General features: G+C 40.5%; 1 protein-coding gene across 1 annotated transcript in view; it reads left to right on the forward strand.

The window, feature by feature from the left end:
• The first annotated feature begins 2,183 nt into the window (after positions 1–2,183).
• nat10 (N-acetyltransferase 10) overlaps positions 2,184–18,292 on the forward strand; it is a 70,809-nt gene continuing 54,700 nt past the window's right edge. Inside the window, exons 1-8 of the mRNA XM_059975948.1 lie at positions 2,184–2,320; positions 4,470–4,677; positions 11,924–12,015; positions 13,535–13,706; positions 15,225–15,347; positions 15,829–15,890; positions 16,447–16,561; positions 17,134–17,241. Coding sequence (XP_059831931.1) covers positions 4,570–4,677; positions 11,924–12,015; positions 13,535–13,706; positions 15,225–15,347; positions 15,829–15,890; positions 16,447–16,561; positions 17,134–17,241 — 780 coding nt within the window. The 5' untranslated portion in view covers positions 2,184–2,320; positions 4,470–4,569. The remainder of the gene's footprint in view (positions 2,321–4,469; positions 4,678–11,923; positions 12,016–13,534; positions 13,707–15,224; positions 15,348–15,828; positions 15,891–16,446; positions 16,562–17,133; positions 17,242–18,292) is intronic.

An 18,292-nucleotide genomic window follows, 5' to 3' on the forward strand; every position in this document is an offset into this window, starting at 1 on the left:
GTCTGCTGAATCATTTTATTTCTGGAAGAAATTATGTAATTGACAGCTCCAAAATCTAAAAGTAGGCATAATTAAAGGTAATTGGAATAAAGAATTTTCAGTCGAAGTGATTGAAATGAATTGCCTGAAAATGCAAGAGAAGCAAAAATTCTAATGTATTTAAAAACATCGAGATGGCCACAAAATAGCTATTGAGGCCCAACTGTTATTTATTGTTACATGGATGTACCAGTAAAATGAGAAATTAATTTGCTGCAGGATCAAGCACATAGCACCATATGCGGCAATCATAAGAAAAAACAAATTATATACCAGGACCATTTTAACGTAAAGTGGTCAAATTGCTCATGTAATCAACTGTAGTGATTAGCTCATTTTGGGGTTAGTGGACTGGCTATAGACCGAACGGCTTTCCGTTCTGTAAATTTTCGTTTTAAGAATAAATACGGCCAAAATGCTCATCGGAACATCAGAGGTGAAGCAGGCTAGCAACTTTAAATTCCTCGATGTAATTGTTTCAGAGGACCTGACGTAGACCCAGCCTGTAAGTGAAATTTCGATGAAAGCTTCGAGAAACATCTCTGGATGTGTAGCGGAAAGTATGTTGCCCGGATGCATCACATCCCCTTAAACGGGAAATCCTACAAAAAGTAGTGGATATGACAGTCTATCATGGGTAAAGTTGAGTCCATGTTGAGTTCAAGTTCAACTGTTGAACTGTTTACAACTTGTTGTAAAGCCCAAGTTCAACTGTTGAGCACACTTATATGAAACGCTGTCGCAAGAACCCCCCCCCACCCCCACCCCCACCCCCACCACCACCACCCAGGACGTACAGCTCCACCCAGAATCTGTTCTCAGCGGAAGAAGATACAGGAACCTCAGGACTCACAACCAGATTCAAGAATAGTTACCACCCCACAGGCATCAAGGATAACTTCACTCATCTTGACTCATCATTGAAATGTTCCTACAACCAATGGGTTCATTTTTAAGGACTTTTCATCTCATGCTCTTTATGTTTCGCTTATTTATTAATTTATTATTTATGTTTGTATTTGCACAGTTTGTCTTCTGCGCTCTGGTTGAAACCTCAATTTGGGCGGCCTTTCATTGCTTCTGTTATGATTATTACTGTATTATTACAGATTTATTGAGTACGCCCACTATAATATTAATCTCGGTTGTACAGTATATATGGTGACATATGTACTTTAATGATAAAGTAATTTGCACATTTGAAATTCTAGTAATCTAGGAAGATACGCGTGTGAGTTGGCCATGGTGTATTGGGAAAACTGCATTAAGAAGAGGCGGAACAAGCATTGGCAAAGATTTAAAGAGTCAGTGCATGGTTTTCATACGGAAAGTACAGAAAGTTATGGAACTGAGGAAGATATCCTGATACTACCAAGAATAATAATCTTTAGCCAGGAAAAATAGCAGTTGGATTGCGGAAAGTCGACTTGAATTTATTAAAAGGTTTATTCGCTTCATAAATCTTTTTTCCGAGTCTGTAAGGATGGGTTTTTGGACGCTCAGAAGACCTTTTATAATGTGCTATAGAAAAGGTTATCAATCAAAATTAAGAGTGCAAAGTATTGGATTGGTAAAGAGGGAGGCTGAATAGCTGGAGTATTAGCAGTACTTCGTACTTATTTCAGATGTCCAATAATTGTATTATTTTGTTTTAGAGACAAATCCCTGATGGTTTATGTTGTCTGGCTTTGATTGTGTGTGAAATACTTTGTGTAGCTTGCGTTGATTTTATTTTGGTCCGTAACCACAGCGAAACTCCGCTACTTGTTATCTAGTCATATGAAAAATTAGAGTTCAGCATCTGTACCACCAACTAATACTCTCTTCCAACACCTACCTGTTCCGTATTCTGCATTGTCTAAACTTACCCGGTAACAAGTGAATGATAACACTTTACATTCAATTTTAGAGCAATATTAACAATTGATTTCATCTATAAACAAATACAAGTATAGTTATATAAAGCCACAGCAATGTTAATCATAAATATAATAAATAACAGGATTAATTAAAACCCTGGCGCATTGGCTGTTGGTGACAGGGAGGATTGACAATTTCTACCCGCGTCTCTTGCGTAGTCACCCGCTAGGGGGCGCGAGTACCGGCGGAGCATGAATCCCATTGGCTGACGGCGCATTCGACGTCATTGGAAGCGGCCCGGCTTCACAGGACCCGGAGTCGCCGTCCTGGGCAACTTTTGGCACCAGCCGAGGAAGTCAGCCCGTATTCCCGGCAGCTCCAGCGAACGGAATCGCCCGTTCGGGGAAGGAGTAGTGGGAAGGTATCCTCCTGCGGGTGTCTGGGGGAGCGGAGGGCACCAGGGATCCTGGGCCCGTCGGTTCCACGTGAGCCGCGGTTCCCCAGCCCGTTCGTGGCCGGCGGCAGAGTGGGACATCGTGGTGGTGGGGGAGGGGGTTCCCTTTACGCCCGGCTGTGGGTGGCAAGGAGACATGTCCCGGGACATCGTGGGGAGGGCTGTGGATAGAGCGGCACCGCCACATCGTGGGAAGGTGGGGAGGGCAGCGATCTCCTTATTCAAGGGTGTCGGGAAGAGGTTCCTTTACTGATGTGGGGTGGTGAGAGGGAAGCGGTCCCTGGTGTGCGGAGGGGAGTGGGAGTATGCTCGGAACACCAGAGGGTGGGTGGGGAGAAGCGGAGAGCGTGTCCGCACTCCATCGGTCTGGTGTCCGGTGGCTGTTTTATCTCCTGTGCTTTCTGTTTGGTTTGGAGTTGATGCTTCGTGACCGTGGTCGAATGCGGCCAGGATAAACCGTGTGTCTCTCCCCGCCCCCCGGCGCGATCAATATGTACCAATCATGATGCCAATTTAAACTAGTAATCCCATTTGCCTGCACGCGATCCTTACCTTTCCATTTTTGCACGCTCACGTGACTGACTAAATGCTTGAAATGTCACTATCCTGCTTGATTCCACGATCTCTCCTGTCGTGTGACCTCGGCACCTACCGCCTTTTGTGTCAGAAACACAACTGCTAGACGCTTACAAGCTTGTGTATATGGTGGCACATGACTATAGACTTGAGATCAGATACTGCTACCCATGTTGGTTGAGGCTAGATGTTCTAATTTACCCTTTTCAGCAGTGCGAGCTTCTAATTTATTTTTGTTTCCTCAATTCCATGGTTTGCAAACTATTGTTTGAGTGAGATACATCAGCTAGTTGTGGTGTCAAACCAACAACCTTCCACTCAACATCAGTAAGACCAAAGAGCTGATTGTGGACTTCAGAAAGGGTAGGACGAGGGAACGACTAGAGCACCAACACAGAGGCTGTGTACAGGAAAGGCCAGAGTCACCTCTACTTCCTGAGGAGATTGACGTCCTTTGGAATATGCAGGCCTCTCTTTCACATGTTCTACTAGGCTGTAGTTCCCAGTACAATCTTCTATACAGTGGTGTACTAGGGCAATGGCATCAACACGGGTGGTGCCAATAGGCCTAATAAACTGATTAGAAAGGCTGTCTCTGTTATAGGAGTCAAACTGGGCACACTGGAGGTTGTGGTAGAACAAGGGACCCTCCGGAAAATCCTGGCAATTCTGGACAATGTTTCTTACCCTCTGCATGCCACCTTGGCTGAACAGAGGAGTACTTTCAGTCATAGATTGAGACAACTATACTGCTCCAAAGAGCACTATATGAGGTCATTCTTACCCTCGGCTTTAAGGCTCTAAAACGTGTCAACCAATAGCTGGGGGAAGTGATGACCCCTCCTGGTTGACTGTTATTAACCTTTGTTTACCACACCCTGTGCAATACTACCATCACTTACCTGCACAGTGTGAATGTGCACCCATTACTGTATAATATTACAGTAATTCTTGTCCTACCATTTTAGTGTGATCTTGTAAATTGTATTTTTAAGGTAACTTTTTTTATTAGTCTTTCTTCTGACTATACGCTTGCAGTGTTACTGTGATACTGTAATTCCCTTTGGGATCAATAAAGTATCTATATGCTGGTGATATTAAACCTGATTCTGTTTCTGTTTCTGCTTCTCTGATCACCAGCTGGAACCTAAACTCTCCTTACACATCCTTAAAACCTATTGTTTTGACAAAGCCTTTTAATCATGTATTTTAGCATCAGCTTTTGCTCAGTAACACATCATGATGCAACTTGGCATATTTTAATATGGCATCAAAAGTGATATGTAATACACACCTTGTCCTGATGAAGGGTCTCGGCCTGAAATGTTGACTATTTTATTTATTTCCATAGATACTGCCTGACCTGCTGAGCTCCTCCAGCATTTTGTTTGTGTGCTACACAAATGCATTTTATTCATTGTTAATGGAAGAGTGCTTGGACCACTTCAGTAGCCTGAATCAAAATTTAATGAACGTTCCACTAGATGCACGAAAACAGATGAATACCAAGTAGTTAACCATATAAATTTGTCTATTTCAGAGGAGAACTGTTGGTATTTTGATCCATGGATGTATAATTCATTCTGAAGTAAGCTTCAGAAGGTTTTATTGCCAAGTTCATCCATACACAACGATTCAGAATGTTCAGGAAGAAACTAGATAATCGTATCAGAGTCCAAATTGAAAATGGTGTGGCGCAGCGCCAACGGACGATGTTTGTCATTGTGGGAGATCGCGGCAGAGATCAGGTAAGGAGTTAAAAGTGGAATGGTGCTTGTTTGATATTGTCATGGCGGTTAATTTACTTTGTAGATTAAACTTTGATTGTCAGTGGAGGTGGATGGTTGCAGGGAATCGGATGAGTACAGAACACAAATGGGTCCTTTTGCTCCACCTTGTATATGCTGACTGCTGTGCCTGTCCATGCTCATCCCATTTGTCCATATTGGGTCTGCATCCCAATAAGCATTTCCAGATGAATGAACTCTCAATAGCTCCCACATTCTTCCTGCAGTGTAGTGAGCAGAATTGTGCACAGTTCTCCAATGCAGTCCAACCAGTGTTTTGAACATGATATCCTAACTCTTAAACTCATTGTCTGGGTCTACGAAGGCAAGTATATTAAATCTTTTTCTCACTTCTCTATTCACCTGTATTGCCTTTTTCAGAGACTTATGGGCTTGTATCCCAAAGCCTCTCTGTATGCCATTGCTCTTTTTTTCCCTGCCATTTACTCCAGAAGATGTTCCCTGGAATGTCCTTATCCTCAACAATATTAGGGCCCAGATCGTGTCCAAAAGGCAAGGCTGAGACTTGCCTGCGTCTCCAGAGATGCCAAAAATGGATCATCCATTTGGAGTTTGTCCTGCTGAGATATCCACTCCCTTGTTGAAGCCAGTCTTCAGCTAATTCTATTAATGTGAAATTGATAAATGGTTGAGAATTCCTGGATACAACAATGGCTGCAGGACAGGATAATATGTTAGCTGTAGTACTGAAGACTACACTCCAGAACTAGTCATGTCTCTACTCACATTGTTCCGCCACATTTGCAACAGCAGCATCTATCCATTTACAGACCATCCCCGGGTGTGTTCACTTCTGAGGATGTCCCTAAGTTCATTTTGTCCCAAAGTCAGGAGAAAGATGCTCTATGATTGTAACAGTAACTTGATATTATAGGAATGATTGGCATCAGAAACACACAAGACTGATGAGAAAGAACATTTACTCAGTGAAGAGTGGGAGGAAGGTAGTTCTGCCATTTGTAGAATGAGTATTTTTACATACTGTACATTGGACTTTAATACTAAATTAACTTTATGCACAAGTGTCTGTAAATCAGGTGTTTGTAACTGCTTCAGGAAATAGACAATAGGAAAATAGCCCTGATATGTCTTGTTTAAAAATAACAGGCAAAACCAATCTGGCTCAGTATTACTGAAATTATTCAACAGCAAGATGATGGCAGTTGTTATTGACAGTGTTATCAAGCAGCATTTACTCTGCCTTGTCTACTTTGGGCCTCGCTGGGATCACCTAGTTCCAGATTTTGCCATGGCCTTGGAACAAAAGGTCATATTCCACAGATAAGGTCAGAATAGTTGTCCTTGACATGAAGACAGCAAATAACCATGGCAATAATGAACCCTGAGAAAACAGAAAGTATTGGCTGCAGTTTCCGCTATTAAAAAAAAGATACATTGTAGTTGTTGAAGGTAGAATATTATAACTCAACAGTAATTTCTCCCCTTTATGAGATCAAAAGTGGAGCTATTTGGTCTGCAGTGTTCATTTCTGTTTTCAATTGCTCAACAAATGAAGCAGTCCACGCTTATATGGACCAAGACTTCGAAGACAATCTGGAGATGATTGGCAACATGTTTGCATTAGAACAATCAGATGATAGCCGTATAGTCTAGTACAGGGGTGGGCAAACTTTTTGACTTGTGGGCCACAGAGGGTTCTAAAATTTGACAGTGGGGCCGGACCAGGAGCAGATGGACGGAGTGTTTTGGTAATACACCTCATAAGAGAAAATAAAATATCATGCGATATGTAGAAAACATGTGCTTTAATTTCAATTGAAAATGAACAAATGCATTACAACAAAATATCTGTCTTTGAAGTCCCATGGTATTTAGCTATTTATTGAAATGACTTTTAAAACACTGAAAATTAAATGAATAAAATAAAGCTTTTTTAAATATTAACAGTTATTATTTTAAAGCACTGAAAATTCTGTTATCCTTCAAGATAGTATCATTATCACTCTCCTCCTGACTGTCTTTATTTCACAAACGGTAGGAGATGCAGGTCTACTTGTCTTGCTCCTTCTTATTCAATTGTCCCCTGTGCCAAAACTCAACAACGACCAGCACAAAGACAGAACAGTGAGAGCGCGCCAGTATGCGGAGCGTGTTATTTGATCTGGAGCGCATTTTTTATTTTGAGAACGTACGTGCACCTGCGCACTACTCATGTCCATCACTTAACAGAAATGACATGTAACATGTAAGGCTTATTGAAAAAAATATTTTCAAATGCATTTTTTACATAACACAACAAAGAAACTTATTTTTAATTTCAGTGGGAACAGTGTTGTTGGTCTCCCTTTTTAGCCAGCGCATCAAAGTCTGGATTTAGATTTGTTGTGGCGATTCTCAGGATGGATCTGAGGTGTTGGTCACTTAACTTCGATCTGTGGCTGGCTTTGTTGATGTTCATGACGCTGAACGCCTGTTCACACAAATAGGTCGAGCTGAACAAAGAGTAAAGCACAAATGTGGAGTAATACGCTGCACCTCAACAAAGGTCAATGTACATAGAGTGCATCATCTATTGGGAAAACGCCAGAATTGCGGGGAAAAACGTTAACAAGGTTTATTAATATAATTTCATCAAGTTCTGCGGGCCGGATTAAAAAGCTTAACGGGCCGCATATGGCCCGCGGGCCGTAGTTTGCCCATGCCTGGTCTAGTAACATACCATTGGCATTCATGGGGTTAACATTATTGCGTTCTCCACCTTCAGTGCTCTGGGGATCCCAATTGTTGGCAGTACTTCATCATCATGATTATGTGCCGTGTGGTATTCTATCCATGACCATGATTGTTCTTGGCAATTTTTTCTATAGAAGTGGTATGCCATTGCTTTCTTCTGGGCAGTGTCTTTACAAGATGGGTTTAGATGGGACAGAATTTGTTAAGTGTGTCCAGGATGGATTCCTGTCACAGTATGTTGACAGGCCGACTAGGGGGAATGCCATACTAGACCTAGTATTAGGTAACGAACCGGGTCAGGTCACAGATCTGTCAGTGGGTGAGCATCTCGGGGACAGTGATAACCGCTCCCTGACCTTTAGCATTATCATGGAAAAGGATAGAATCAGAGAGGACTGGAAAATTTTTAATTGGGGAAGGGCAAATTATGAGGCTATAAGGCTAGAACTTGCGGGTGTGAATTGGGATGATGTTTTTGCAGGGAAATGTACTATGGACATGTGGTCAATGTTAGGGATATCTTGCAGGATGTTAGGGATAAATTTGTCCCGGTGAGGAAGATAAAGAATGGTAGGGTGAAGGAACCATGGGTGACAAGTGAAGTGGAAAATCTAAGGTGGAAGAAGGCAGCATACATGAGGTTTAGGAAGCAAGGATCAGATGGGTCTATTGAGGAATATAGGGTAGCAAGAAAGGAGCTTAAGAAGGGGCTGAGAAGAGCAAGAAGGGGGCATGAGAAGCCCTTGGCAAGTAGGGTAAAGGAAAACCCCAAGGCATTCTTCAATTATGTGAAGAACAGAAGGATGACAGGAGTGAAGACAGGACCGATTAGAGATAAAAGTGGGAAGATGTGCCTGGAGGCTGTGGAAGTGAGTGAGGTCCTCAATGAATACTTCTCTTCGGTATTCACCACTGAGAGGGAACTTGATGATGGTGAGGACAATATGAGTGAGGGTTTAGATGGGGCAGAATTTGTTAAGTGTGTCCAGGATGGATTCCTGTCACAGTATGTTGACAGGCCGACTAGTTGGAGTTGTTAAAATACATTAGGATGGATAAGTCCCTGGGGCCCGACGGAATATTCCCCAGGCTGCTCCAAGAGGCAAGGGAAGAGATTGCTGAACCTCTGGCTAGGATCTTTATGTCCTTGTTGTCCACGGGAATGGTACCGGAGGATTGGAGGGAGGCAAATGTTGTCCCCTTGTTCAAAAAAGGTAGTAGGGATAATCCAGGTAATTATAGACCAGTGAGCCTTGCATCTGTGGTGGGAAAGCTGTTGGGAAAGATTCTTAGAGATAGGATCTATGGGCATTTAGAGAATCATGGTCTGATCAGGGACAGTCAGCATGGCTTTGTGAAGGGCAGATCGTGCCTAACAAGTCTGATAGAGTTCTTTGAGGAGGTGACCAGGCATATAGATGAGGGTAATGCAGTGGATGTGATCTACATAGATTTTAGTAAGGCATTTGACAAGGTTCCACACGGTAGGCTTATTCAGAAAGTCAGAAGGCATGGGATCCAGGGAAGTTCGGCAAGGTGGATTCAGAATTGGCTTGCCTGCAGAAGGCAGAGGATCATAGTGGAGGGGGTACATTCAGATTGGGGGTTGTGACTAGTGGTGTCATACAAGGATCTGTTCTGGAACCTCTACTTTTTGTGATTTTTATTAACAACCCTGGATGTGGGGGTAGAAGGGTGGGTTGGCAAGTTTGCAGACGACACAAAGGATGGTGGTGTTGTAGGTAGTGTAGAGGATTGTCAAATATTGCAGAGAGACATTGATAGGATGCAGAAGTGGGCTGAGAAGTGGCAGATGGAGTTCAACCCAGAGAAGTGTGAGGTGGTACACTTTGGAAGGACAAACTCCAAGGCAGAGTACAAAGTAAATGGCAGGATACTTGGTAGTGTGGAGGAGCAGAGGGATTTGGGGATACATGTCCACAGATCCCTGAAAGTTGCCTCACAGATAGAAAGGGTAGTTAAGAAAGCTTATGGGGTGTTAGCTTTCATAAGTCGAGGGATAGAGTTTGAGAAACGCAATGTAATGATGCAGCTCTATAAAACTCTAGTTAGACCACACTTGGAGTACTGTGTCCATTTCTGGTTGCCTCAGTATAGGAAGGATGTGGAAGCATTGGAAAGGGTACAGAGGAGATTTACCAGGATGCTGCCTGGTTTAGAGAGTATGGATTATGATCAGAGACTAAGGAAGCTAGGGTTTTACTCTTTGGAGAGAAGGAGGATGAGAGGGGACATGATAGAGGTGTACAAGATATTAAGAGGAATAGACAGAGTGGACAGCCAGCACCTCTTCCCCAGGGCACCACTGCTCAGTACAAGGGGACATGGCTTTAAGGTAAGAGGCGGGAAGTTCACTGGGGATATTAGGGGAAGGTTTTTCACTCGGTGGTTGGTGCGTGGAATGCACTGCCTGAGTCGGTGGTGGAGGCGGATACACTGGTGAAGTTTAAGAGACTACTGGACAGGTATATGGAGGAATTTAAGGTGGGGGGTTATATGGGAGGCAGGGTTTGAGGGTCAGCACAACTTTGTGGGCCAAAGGGTTTGTAATGTGCAGTACTATTCTATGTTCTGTGTTCTAAGATGGGTGACCATAGCCATTGTTAATACTGTCTTTTAGAGATTGTCTGCCTGGCATCAGTGGTCACCTAACCAGTACTTGTGATATGCACCAACTGCTCATACAATTATCCACCACCTGTTCCCATGGCTTCATGTGACCCCTATCTGGGTGGGGGTTGGTGTTGATGGTATAAGCAGGCGTTACACTTTGCCCAAGGCTGACCTGCAGACTGGCAGAGGGAGGGTGTGCCTTACACCTTCTTTGGTAGAGATGTATCTCTACCTACCACCCAATATGTACCACCTACAGAATGCATTGCAATGACTTACCAAGACTAGTCTGAAAGTAAATTACAAATGTGATGCCTCCTCCACCAAGAACAAAGACAGCAAATGAATGAACACTATTCATCTTTCCATTTTTTTTTACCATTATTGCTCTTTTCCTGGAATACACCATCCAATTGCATTTTGGAAATATTTTACCAGAAGGACTATAGCATTTTGAGAGGGTGGCTTGTTTCCAGCTCCCCAAGGGCTATTTGGATTGGACAATCTTGCAAGCAACTTTGATATAACAAAATTTGAATTATACCACACAATTAATGTGCCCCAATAAGCTGAAAAGCATTTTCCCCACACCAGGTGTGGGTTCTGGATTCTCCATACTTGCCTTTTCTATCAGGACTGGCCAGGTCTATAGAAGTTAAATGAGGGAGTGTGACTGGCTTCTGACAGAAAGTATCCTGCTGGATGCGCCACAGCATCTGAACCCTGGACCCCAGCTCATCAGCTAGCTGCATATATAAATTGCATATGGTTCTAGTGATTTCCATCAATACAGCTGCAGTGTGTTATCTCTTCTGCCATCTTGAACTTCAAATTTAGTTAATTTCTTTAATTCTGTCATTTTGAAATCCCTTATCAAGGCTCACACCTGATGGACACTGCACTCGGAGGATGCTGTGCTTTAAGCAGAACCCACAAATTTAGTTTCCCAGTTATCTGAATTTTAGAGTTGGCTGACTTGCAATTGAAACTGGTTACTCAGTTATCTGTTTAAATATATTACTGGATTTGCAAATTTGCAGACAGAATAATCTGAATAATATCCAGATTGAAATTAAAGGTCAAAGATAGTACTGAACAAGAGATTACTGATTTGTGCTTTTAGCATACTGAAGATTACTTTTAATTATACATTTTTAATGGTTTTTTTCCCAAGGAAAGCCCACACACCAGGACACTAGTATCCCTCTAGATAACTACATTTATTAATTTTTCACTTTTTCCCTCCTACTTATAATACCTGATCAAGCATCTACTTACTCGCACTCCTCAGTGTTTGAAGGTTAAAATCAATTTTGTTTTGATACTTGCTTGTGGAATGTTTTATCGTGTGAAGTGTTATATCCAAGGAGGATGTCGTTTAACTGATTGTTTGAACCTTGTCATTTTCACAACCTTTGCTCAACATTACAGCTGTTGCCATTCTATGATAAAGTGCCATTCCCATATCATGTTTTTTTTCCCAGATGTTTGATGCATTACTTCATTCTCGTCCAGTTGATTATCGTTTTCTGTTGCAATAAATCCAGAATTTTTCTTGTGCGATTTCTGTATAGCTGCATCCATACAAGGGCTGGCCTAAGTACCTTGGACACAGTTTTCTAATCTTCATCCTATCAGGGAATTGTCTTGTGGCATCTAAGCATTCTTTTTCTTCATTTCCAGTCTTAGATGATTAAAGTTAATTAGACCATTATCTAACTTGGGAAAATGCAGTGTGAAATTTGTGGAAATGCCGGTTGACACTCTGGGATATGCCAGTGGAAGTTTTTTTTCACTGGGAATTGTAATACAAGAATGGGATAAAACACAATTTTTTGTCTGTCTATTTTCACTGCAGGTTGTTATACTTCATCATATGCTCTCTAAAGCCACAGTGAAGGCCAGGCCATCTGTATTATGGTGTTACAAAAAGGAGCTTGGCTTTAGCAGGTAATGTTTATATTGTAAACTAAAACAAATACTCATTTAGGATTTGAAATTTTGAATAATGTTTTATTTAAATTTAAATGTGCTTAAATATATTTAAACTTTTTTTAAATACAACAAATCATTGCAGCTTTACACACTTCCAATTCAATGAAAATCATATAGGTTTGTTATCAATGTCAATTGAGAATATATCGCTATAAAACTATAACTATATTGGTGTCGCCTTGTAGTTCTCAGTCTGTACTGAGAATCACCTGTAGTCCATTCAGTTCTACTGCTTCCAAAACTGGTATCAGTTTAATGATTTAACAGTTTAAAATAAGTTTAATGCTGGAAATTTTATGTGAAAGAATGCATAGCTGCCCTTGTGTTGATCAATGCACATGACCTGGTGAATACTCCCTATTTCCCTTCCACAGGTGATTGATTAGTATGCTCCTGAGCTGACATTTATTGAAGAATAGTAACCTGGTGATTGATATTAATGTAAAACTTAACCACCACTGTCTTTCGAGCTTGAGTAGCTTATTTTGAAAATTTGATGAAAAAATTTTCCATCAAAACTGAGGAAATTAAATTTGCACTTAACCAAGTTTTATCAATTAGAAGAATTCTACATTATCTTTTGTCCTATCTGTCAGCAAAAAGAAAATGCAATATATCACATTTGCTGAAATTATCTGTATAACGTCCAGTTTTTTTGTATAATGTCCTTTCTGCTCCTGAAGTTTAAAAAAAAGTTAGAAGTAGCCAGTATTGACCTGTGCATGAAGTGTTGGACACTTCAGAATTAACAGCTGTTAGTTAACAATTAGACTTAGTGATTTTAATGTTGCCGAAGGTAGAATATTTGACCTTAATTTTTTTTTTTTTAATTGCCAAAATCTTGAAATTCTTAGCCTTGAAGAGAAATGCGCAAGTTTCTAAAAGCACAGTAGCAGCATGTCATGTATTGAAGCAGATCTGTACTTGTATTTTAAAGTGTTATTTGGTTTATGTTAAGTTTAAGCTCAAAGGGATCTGATGCTATGTTGGGCTGGCACAGAAGTTTTGTGGTTCGCACAATGCTTCACAGTTCAGACAACCCGGGTTTATTTCTTGCCACAACTTGTAAAGAGTTTGCACTTTCTCCCCTGATCTTGTGGGTTTCCTCCAGGTGCTCCGGTTTCCTCCCACAGTCCAAAGGTGTACCAATTGCTAGGTTATTTGCTCATTGTAATTTGTCCCATAATTAGGCTGGCACTAAATCAGCAGTTGCTGGCCAGTGTAGCTTGAAAGGCTCGAAGGGATTCTCTGCACTGTATCTCAATTTAAAAAAAGATATTTGGAATATATGGAATAAACAGATGTAGCCACATCTGTACTTGTGGAAATGCAGAGAAATGCTAACAAACATTGGTTCCAAATTTCTGTTTATGAATCTCGCCAGCACTTTGCAGGCAGTTATTGCTGATGGTGACTAGGTTACTAAAGTTGGCGTTGTTGTTGTGTAGGTGCTAAATCTCTGGCTTTCCTCCAGTCATAGGAAAAAGCGAATGAGGCAGTTACAGAAAAAGATAAAAAGTGGCACGCTCGACCTCAAGCAAGATGATCCTTTTGAGCTTTTTATAGCTGCAACAAACATTCGGTACTGCTATTACAATGAGACCCATAAGATCTTGGGTAACACCTATGGGATGTGTGTTCTGCAGGTATGTGTGTTATATTCATTCTTGTTTGCTTGCTTAAGAAAATGCTGTCATTGACATTGGCAGAATTTTGTGAAATATGCTTCATAATGATCCTGGCCTTTCCTGAGATTGCTGGGTTCATCTTGTATTCAACAATATTGAGTTAAAAAGAAGTTACGTTTGTATGTCGAGTGAAAGGAGTTGTAGGGTTTACTATAATGTTTTCTTTTGTTCACTAGAAATAACGCTAACTTAAGACTTGAAAGTTGTATGTGAATAATGGTAAGTTGATGAGATACCGTGTACCCATAGATGTTAATTGCAGAGACAGAAAGCTGTTCTGCAGGGTATGAGGACATCACAGACTGGGCGTCTAAAGGCCAGATTTCATCAGTTTTGTACTTGAGGGTTAGCCAATGGAAAATGAAACATATTGAATTGTTACGTATTCAGGCAACAATAAATACATGAGTTCGGCAAGGGTTTTATATAACAAACAACACGTTTATTAAACACAGAAAACAAGCCCCCAAAAAGTAAACAAACACTAACGTAACCGGAAACCAACTGCGGTGCAGCAGCCCAAACAGTTCTTAAAGCGATATTGCAAAAACAGTTCTTTAAAGTGGTATTGCCAAAAGTTTGATATGCTCACAGTCCATTTAAAAGGAGAGACTTTATAAGACAATTTAAATTCTCTTTCTCGTCGCTTGGCCTCGATCCCCGACGTCGAACTTCCCACGAAGAATTTACGAAACGAAACGGCTTAAAGGCACTGACCTTTCCTTCTTCACTACCTTCAATCCTTTCTAGTTAAACCCGGGGATTAACACGAAGATAGTCAACGAAATCCTTCCGTATAAGGATCAAACAAAGCGTGAAACCCGTTTCACTGTAGAAAGCGATTCTCCTCGATCTTTAACTTCCCGAACTTCGATCTTCACTCTCCACTGTCTCGAACTAGCAGAATCGTAAAGAACCTGCTGGCAATGACCTTTTAAACTTTAGGCATTAAATAAAACTTCATCTTTCTACTAAACTGCGTCATCACTTAAAACACGCAGTGGCATGAAGTCAACTTGGCAAATCCAGCCATGAACTGCCCCTCCTCACAAGGTGGGGTCTACCTTTTATAACCTGTAAAAAAAAACCTGTCACATGATCTCTACTGGCAGGAAAATGATGTCACTCCACCATCACAAGGCCATCACCTCAAGTCCAGTATAGCTTCAACCCCAGTCACGTGACAAGGGCACCACTGTCATGTGTCACGAGTATGTAACAGAATAGATGGTACTTATTAAATCCCATGTCTACGTACTAGTTTGATACCAGTATTCATTTCACGTTAATCATATGGATAGCTTTATGAAGTGTTTAATAGAAAGTCAAGAAAGGAATCTGCAGTAAAATAGCAACAATTAATATAGATAATTTTAGGGTAAATCTTTGCATAACTATTGTACAAGTATTCATAATCAATAAGTTTGTGAAGAGAAAGAGAATGCTTAAACCTTGCTTTTTTGTCACATCCTGCAGGATTTTGAGGCTATGACACCAAACCTTTTGGCCAGGACTGTTGAGACAGTGGAAGGGGGTGGACTTGTTGTGATTCTGCTGAGAACGGTCAACTCTTTGAAACAGCTGTATACAATGACAATGGTATGTGCTTTGTTTGACAGGCTGCTGAGCTCAATCCTTTTTTCACTAGATGTATGATTTGCAATCTTTTTTTCTTAAGAAGTAATGACAAACATATGGCTATTGGCTAATACCCTCTGCAATTTGCAGGTTTGATTTTGTTGGAGGAGTTCAAGCACAGGTTCAGTAAAAGTGATGATAAAGCTAAAAGATAGAGCAGACAACAGGCCGGCATGCATTCTTAAATCTATGGCATTTCTGCTCTTGAGTGATTTATTTTATCATGTTCGTGGTCATTTAGCAGATTTTTACTGACTTCAAACAGATCTCTGAACAGCTTTAAATCATTTGTTCATTCTAACATGTTTCAAAAATTTTATTTTGAAGTTAGGATGGGAAGCAATACGTGTTGGCCTTAAAAGTCCAATAATCTCAACTCAAAAATGTCATTTAAAGATTGGTCTTTTGATTTTGATTTTATTTTCTCTGCTCTCTGCCAAAGGATGTACATACACGTTTCAGAACAGAGTCACATCAGGATGTGATTGGAAGATTCAATGAAAGGTAAAAATTTTTCCAAAGGCGCTTTTAAACAATATTTGTCTGAAAGAATCTGCTCAAGCTTACCTGCCAATACAAGGGAAAACATAAATGTTAATTTTACATCTGAGTACTTATGCAGTATATCTGACCAATATCTGTTAATGACAGAGCACAGTTTCTGAATATACATTCTAGGACGATCAATTTCTTGAATTTTTGTTGCATTGCACTCCAAGTATGTTGAAGTTGGTTTTGAAATATGGATTTTTTGAAGTCAGGATGAGTTTTAATTATCATTGATGTGTCATGAAATTTGTTTTATGACAGCGGTGCATTGCAAGACATAAAAATTAGAATAAATTACAAGAATAAATAGTGCAAATGACAAATAATAGAGTATATATAACAAGTAACAATCTGATGATGGAAGGAAGAAGCTATTCTTAAGGCGTTCAGTGTGGGTTGTCATGCTTCTGTCTTTTCTTCCCGATGGTAGTCGTGCATTAACGTCTGTTAATCTAATAATTACTGTTTGCTAAATGCCCCAAATTTTTTTATGTTCATTCTGTTTCATCAGATTCATACTTTCTCTGGCATCCTGCAAGAATTGTGTTGTGATAAATGATCAGCTGGGTATCTTGCCACTTTCCAGTCACATTCTTAACATTAACCCTGTCTCACCCAAATCCTCGGTATGTATTGTAGATTGTGGTATCGTAACATTTGGGTTTTTGCTATTTATTTATATTGCTGAAATGTACAACATGAGCAACAGTGGATTTCGTTAACATTGTATAGCACTTATAGTACACCTTTATCATAAACTTTATCATAGAGAATGCTGATTGTGAAGTTTGATACTGATCTAGTTTAAGACCATGTCTCCCTATTTCTGTCAATCTTACCCAAATCACTGATATTCCCAAATGCACCAGGACTCCTTCAGAATGTAGAACCTTGGTCCCTTAAAACTCAAGCTTGTAGGTCTTAATTGCAGTTCTCTAATCCAGATCCTGTTGCCCCAAATTATGAGATTTCCTTCCTGATCATCTCAAGCCTGTCCCTTCATTTTTGGAACTTCTATCATTATTATTTCCTAGTAATACTGATTGGCATTGTCACTATAAAATTTCTGATATATGTGAGAAAGTGGTGCAGAAGAATTTAAGGAGTTAAATTCACTGGTTGGTTTAATTGAATTATGGTTTAACCTTTCAGCAGGAATTACACAGTATCTGTCAATGTATTTTCCTAATTTTTTAAGGAGGAAAGCCTAACACCGGGAGAGATTGAATTGCGAGAACTTAAAGAATCCCTAAGTGATACACAACCAGTAGGAGTTCTTATTGATGGCTGCAAAACACTGGATCAGGTAAGATGCCCTAGTTGTTCAATAGAGTAGAAGAGCAGAGTATTTGATCAAACATAAACTGTACATACCGGCTGTGTTATGAAAAAGGCACAACAGCACCTCTTTCACCTCAGATGGTTGAAGAAGTATGGTATGGCCCCCCAAATTCTAAGAACTTTCTATAGGGGCACAACCAAGAGCATCCTGACTGGCTACATCACTGCCTGGTATGGGAACTGTAATTCCTTCAATCGCAGGACTCTGCAGAGAGTGGTGCAGACAGCCCAGTGCATCTGTAGATATGAACTTCCCACTATTCAGGACATTTACAAAGACAGGTGTGTAGAAATGGCCCAAAGGATCATTGGAGACCTGAGTCACCCCAACCACAAACTGTTCCAGCTGCTACCATCCGGGAAGTGGTTCTGTAGCATAAAAGCCAGGCCCAACAGGCTCTGGGACAGCTTCTTCTACCAGGCCATCAGACTGCTTAATTGATGCTGACGCTACTGTATTTCTATGTTATATTGACTATCCTGTTGTACATAATATTTATTATAAATTACTATAATTGCACATTTGAATGGAAATGTAACGTAAAGATTTTTATCATGTATTTGAAGGATGTAAGTAATAAAGTCGATTCAATTCATTCAGTTCATTCATTCATTCATTCAATTCATTCATACAGTTCACATTTTTAATTCATTCATGGAACTATGGGCATTAGTATATCCCTACTTTTTCCTAAGGTGGTGATGAGCTGCCTTGTTGAGCACCTGCATTTGTTCTGATGATATCATTCATGTTCTGTTGTAAGGTGACGAGTTCCAGAATTTGAGGCCGGCCTTGTTGAAGGACCTGTAAGATATTTCCATTAGGATGTTATTTGATTTTATGGATGAGGTAGAAATGGTGGACAAAGTGAAATGGGCGCAAATTATAAACATAATGCTATAGCTTTCATCTATTGACCAAGAGGCTCAGAGAAATTGTGAATAAATTGTGAGAGCAAAAACAGTAGGAAATTTGAAATGAAGGCTGGAAAGAGTGAGCAAGAGAAGTAACATCT

The sequence above is a fragment of the Hypanus sabinus genome, chromosome 7, assembly GCF_030144855.1.
Source record: "Hypanus sabinus isolate sHypSab1 chromosome 7, sHypSab1.hap1, whole genome shotgun sequence".
NCBI lineage: Eukaryota > Metazoa > Chordata > Chondrichthyes > Myliobatiformes > Dasyatidae > Hypanus > Hypanus sabinus.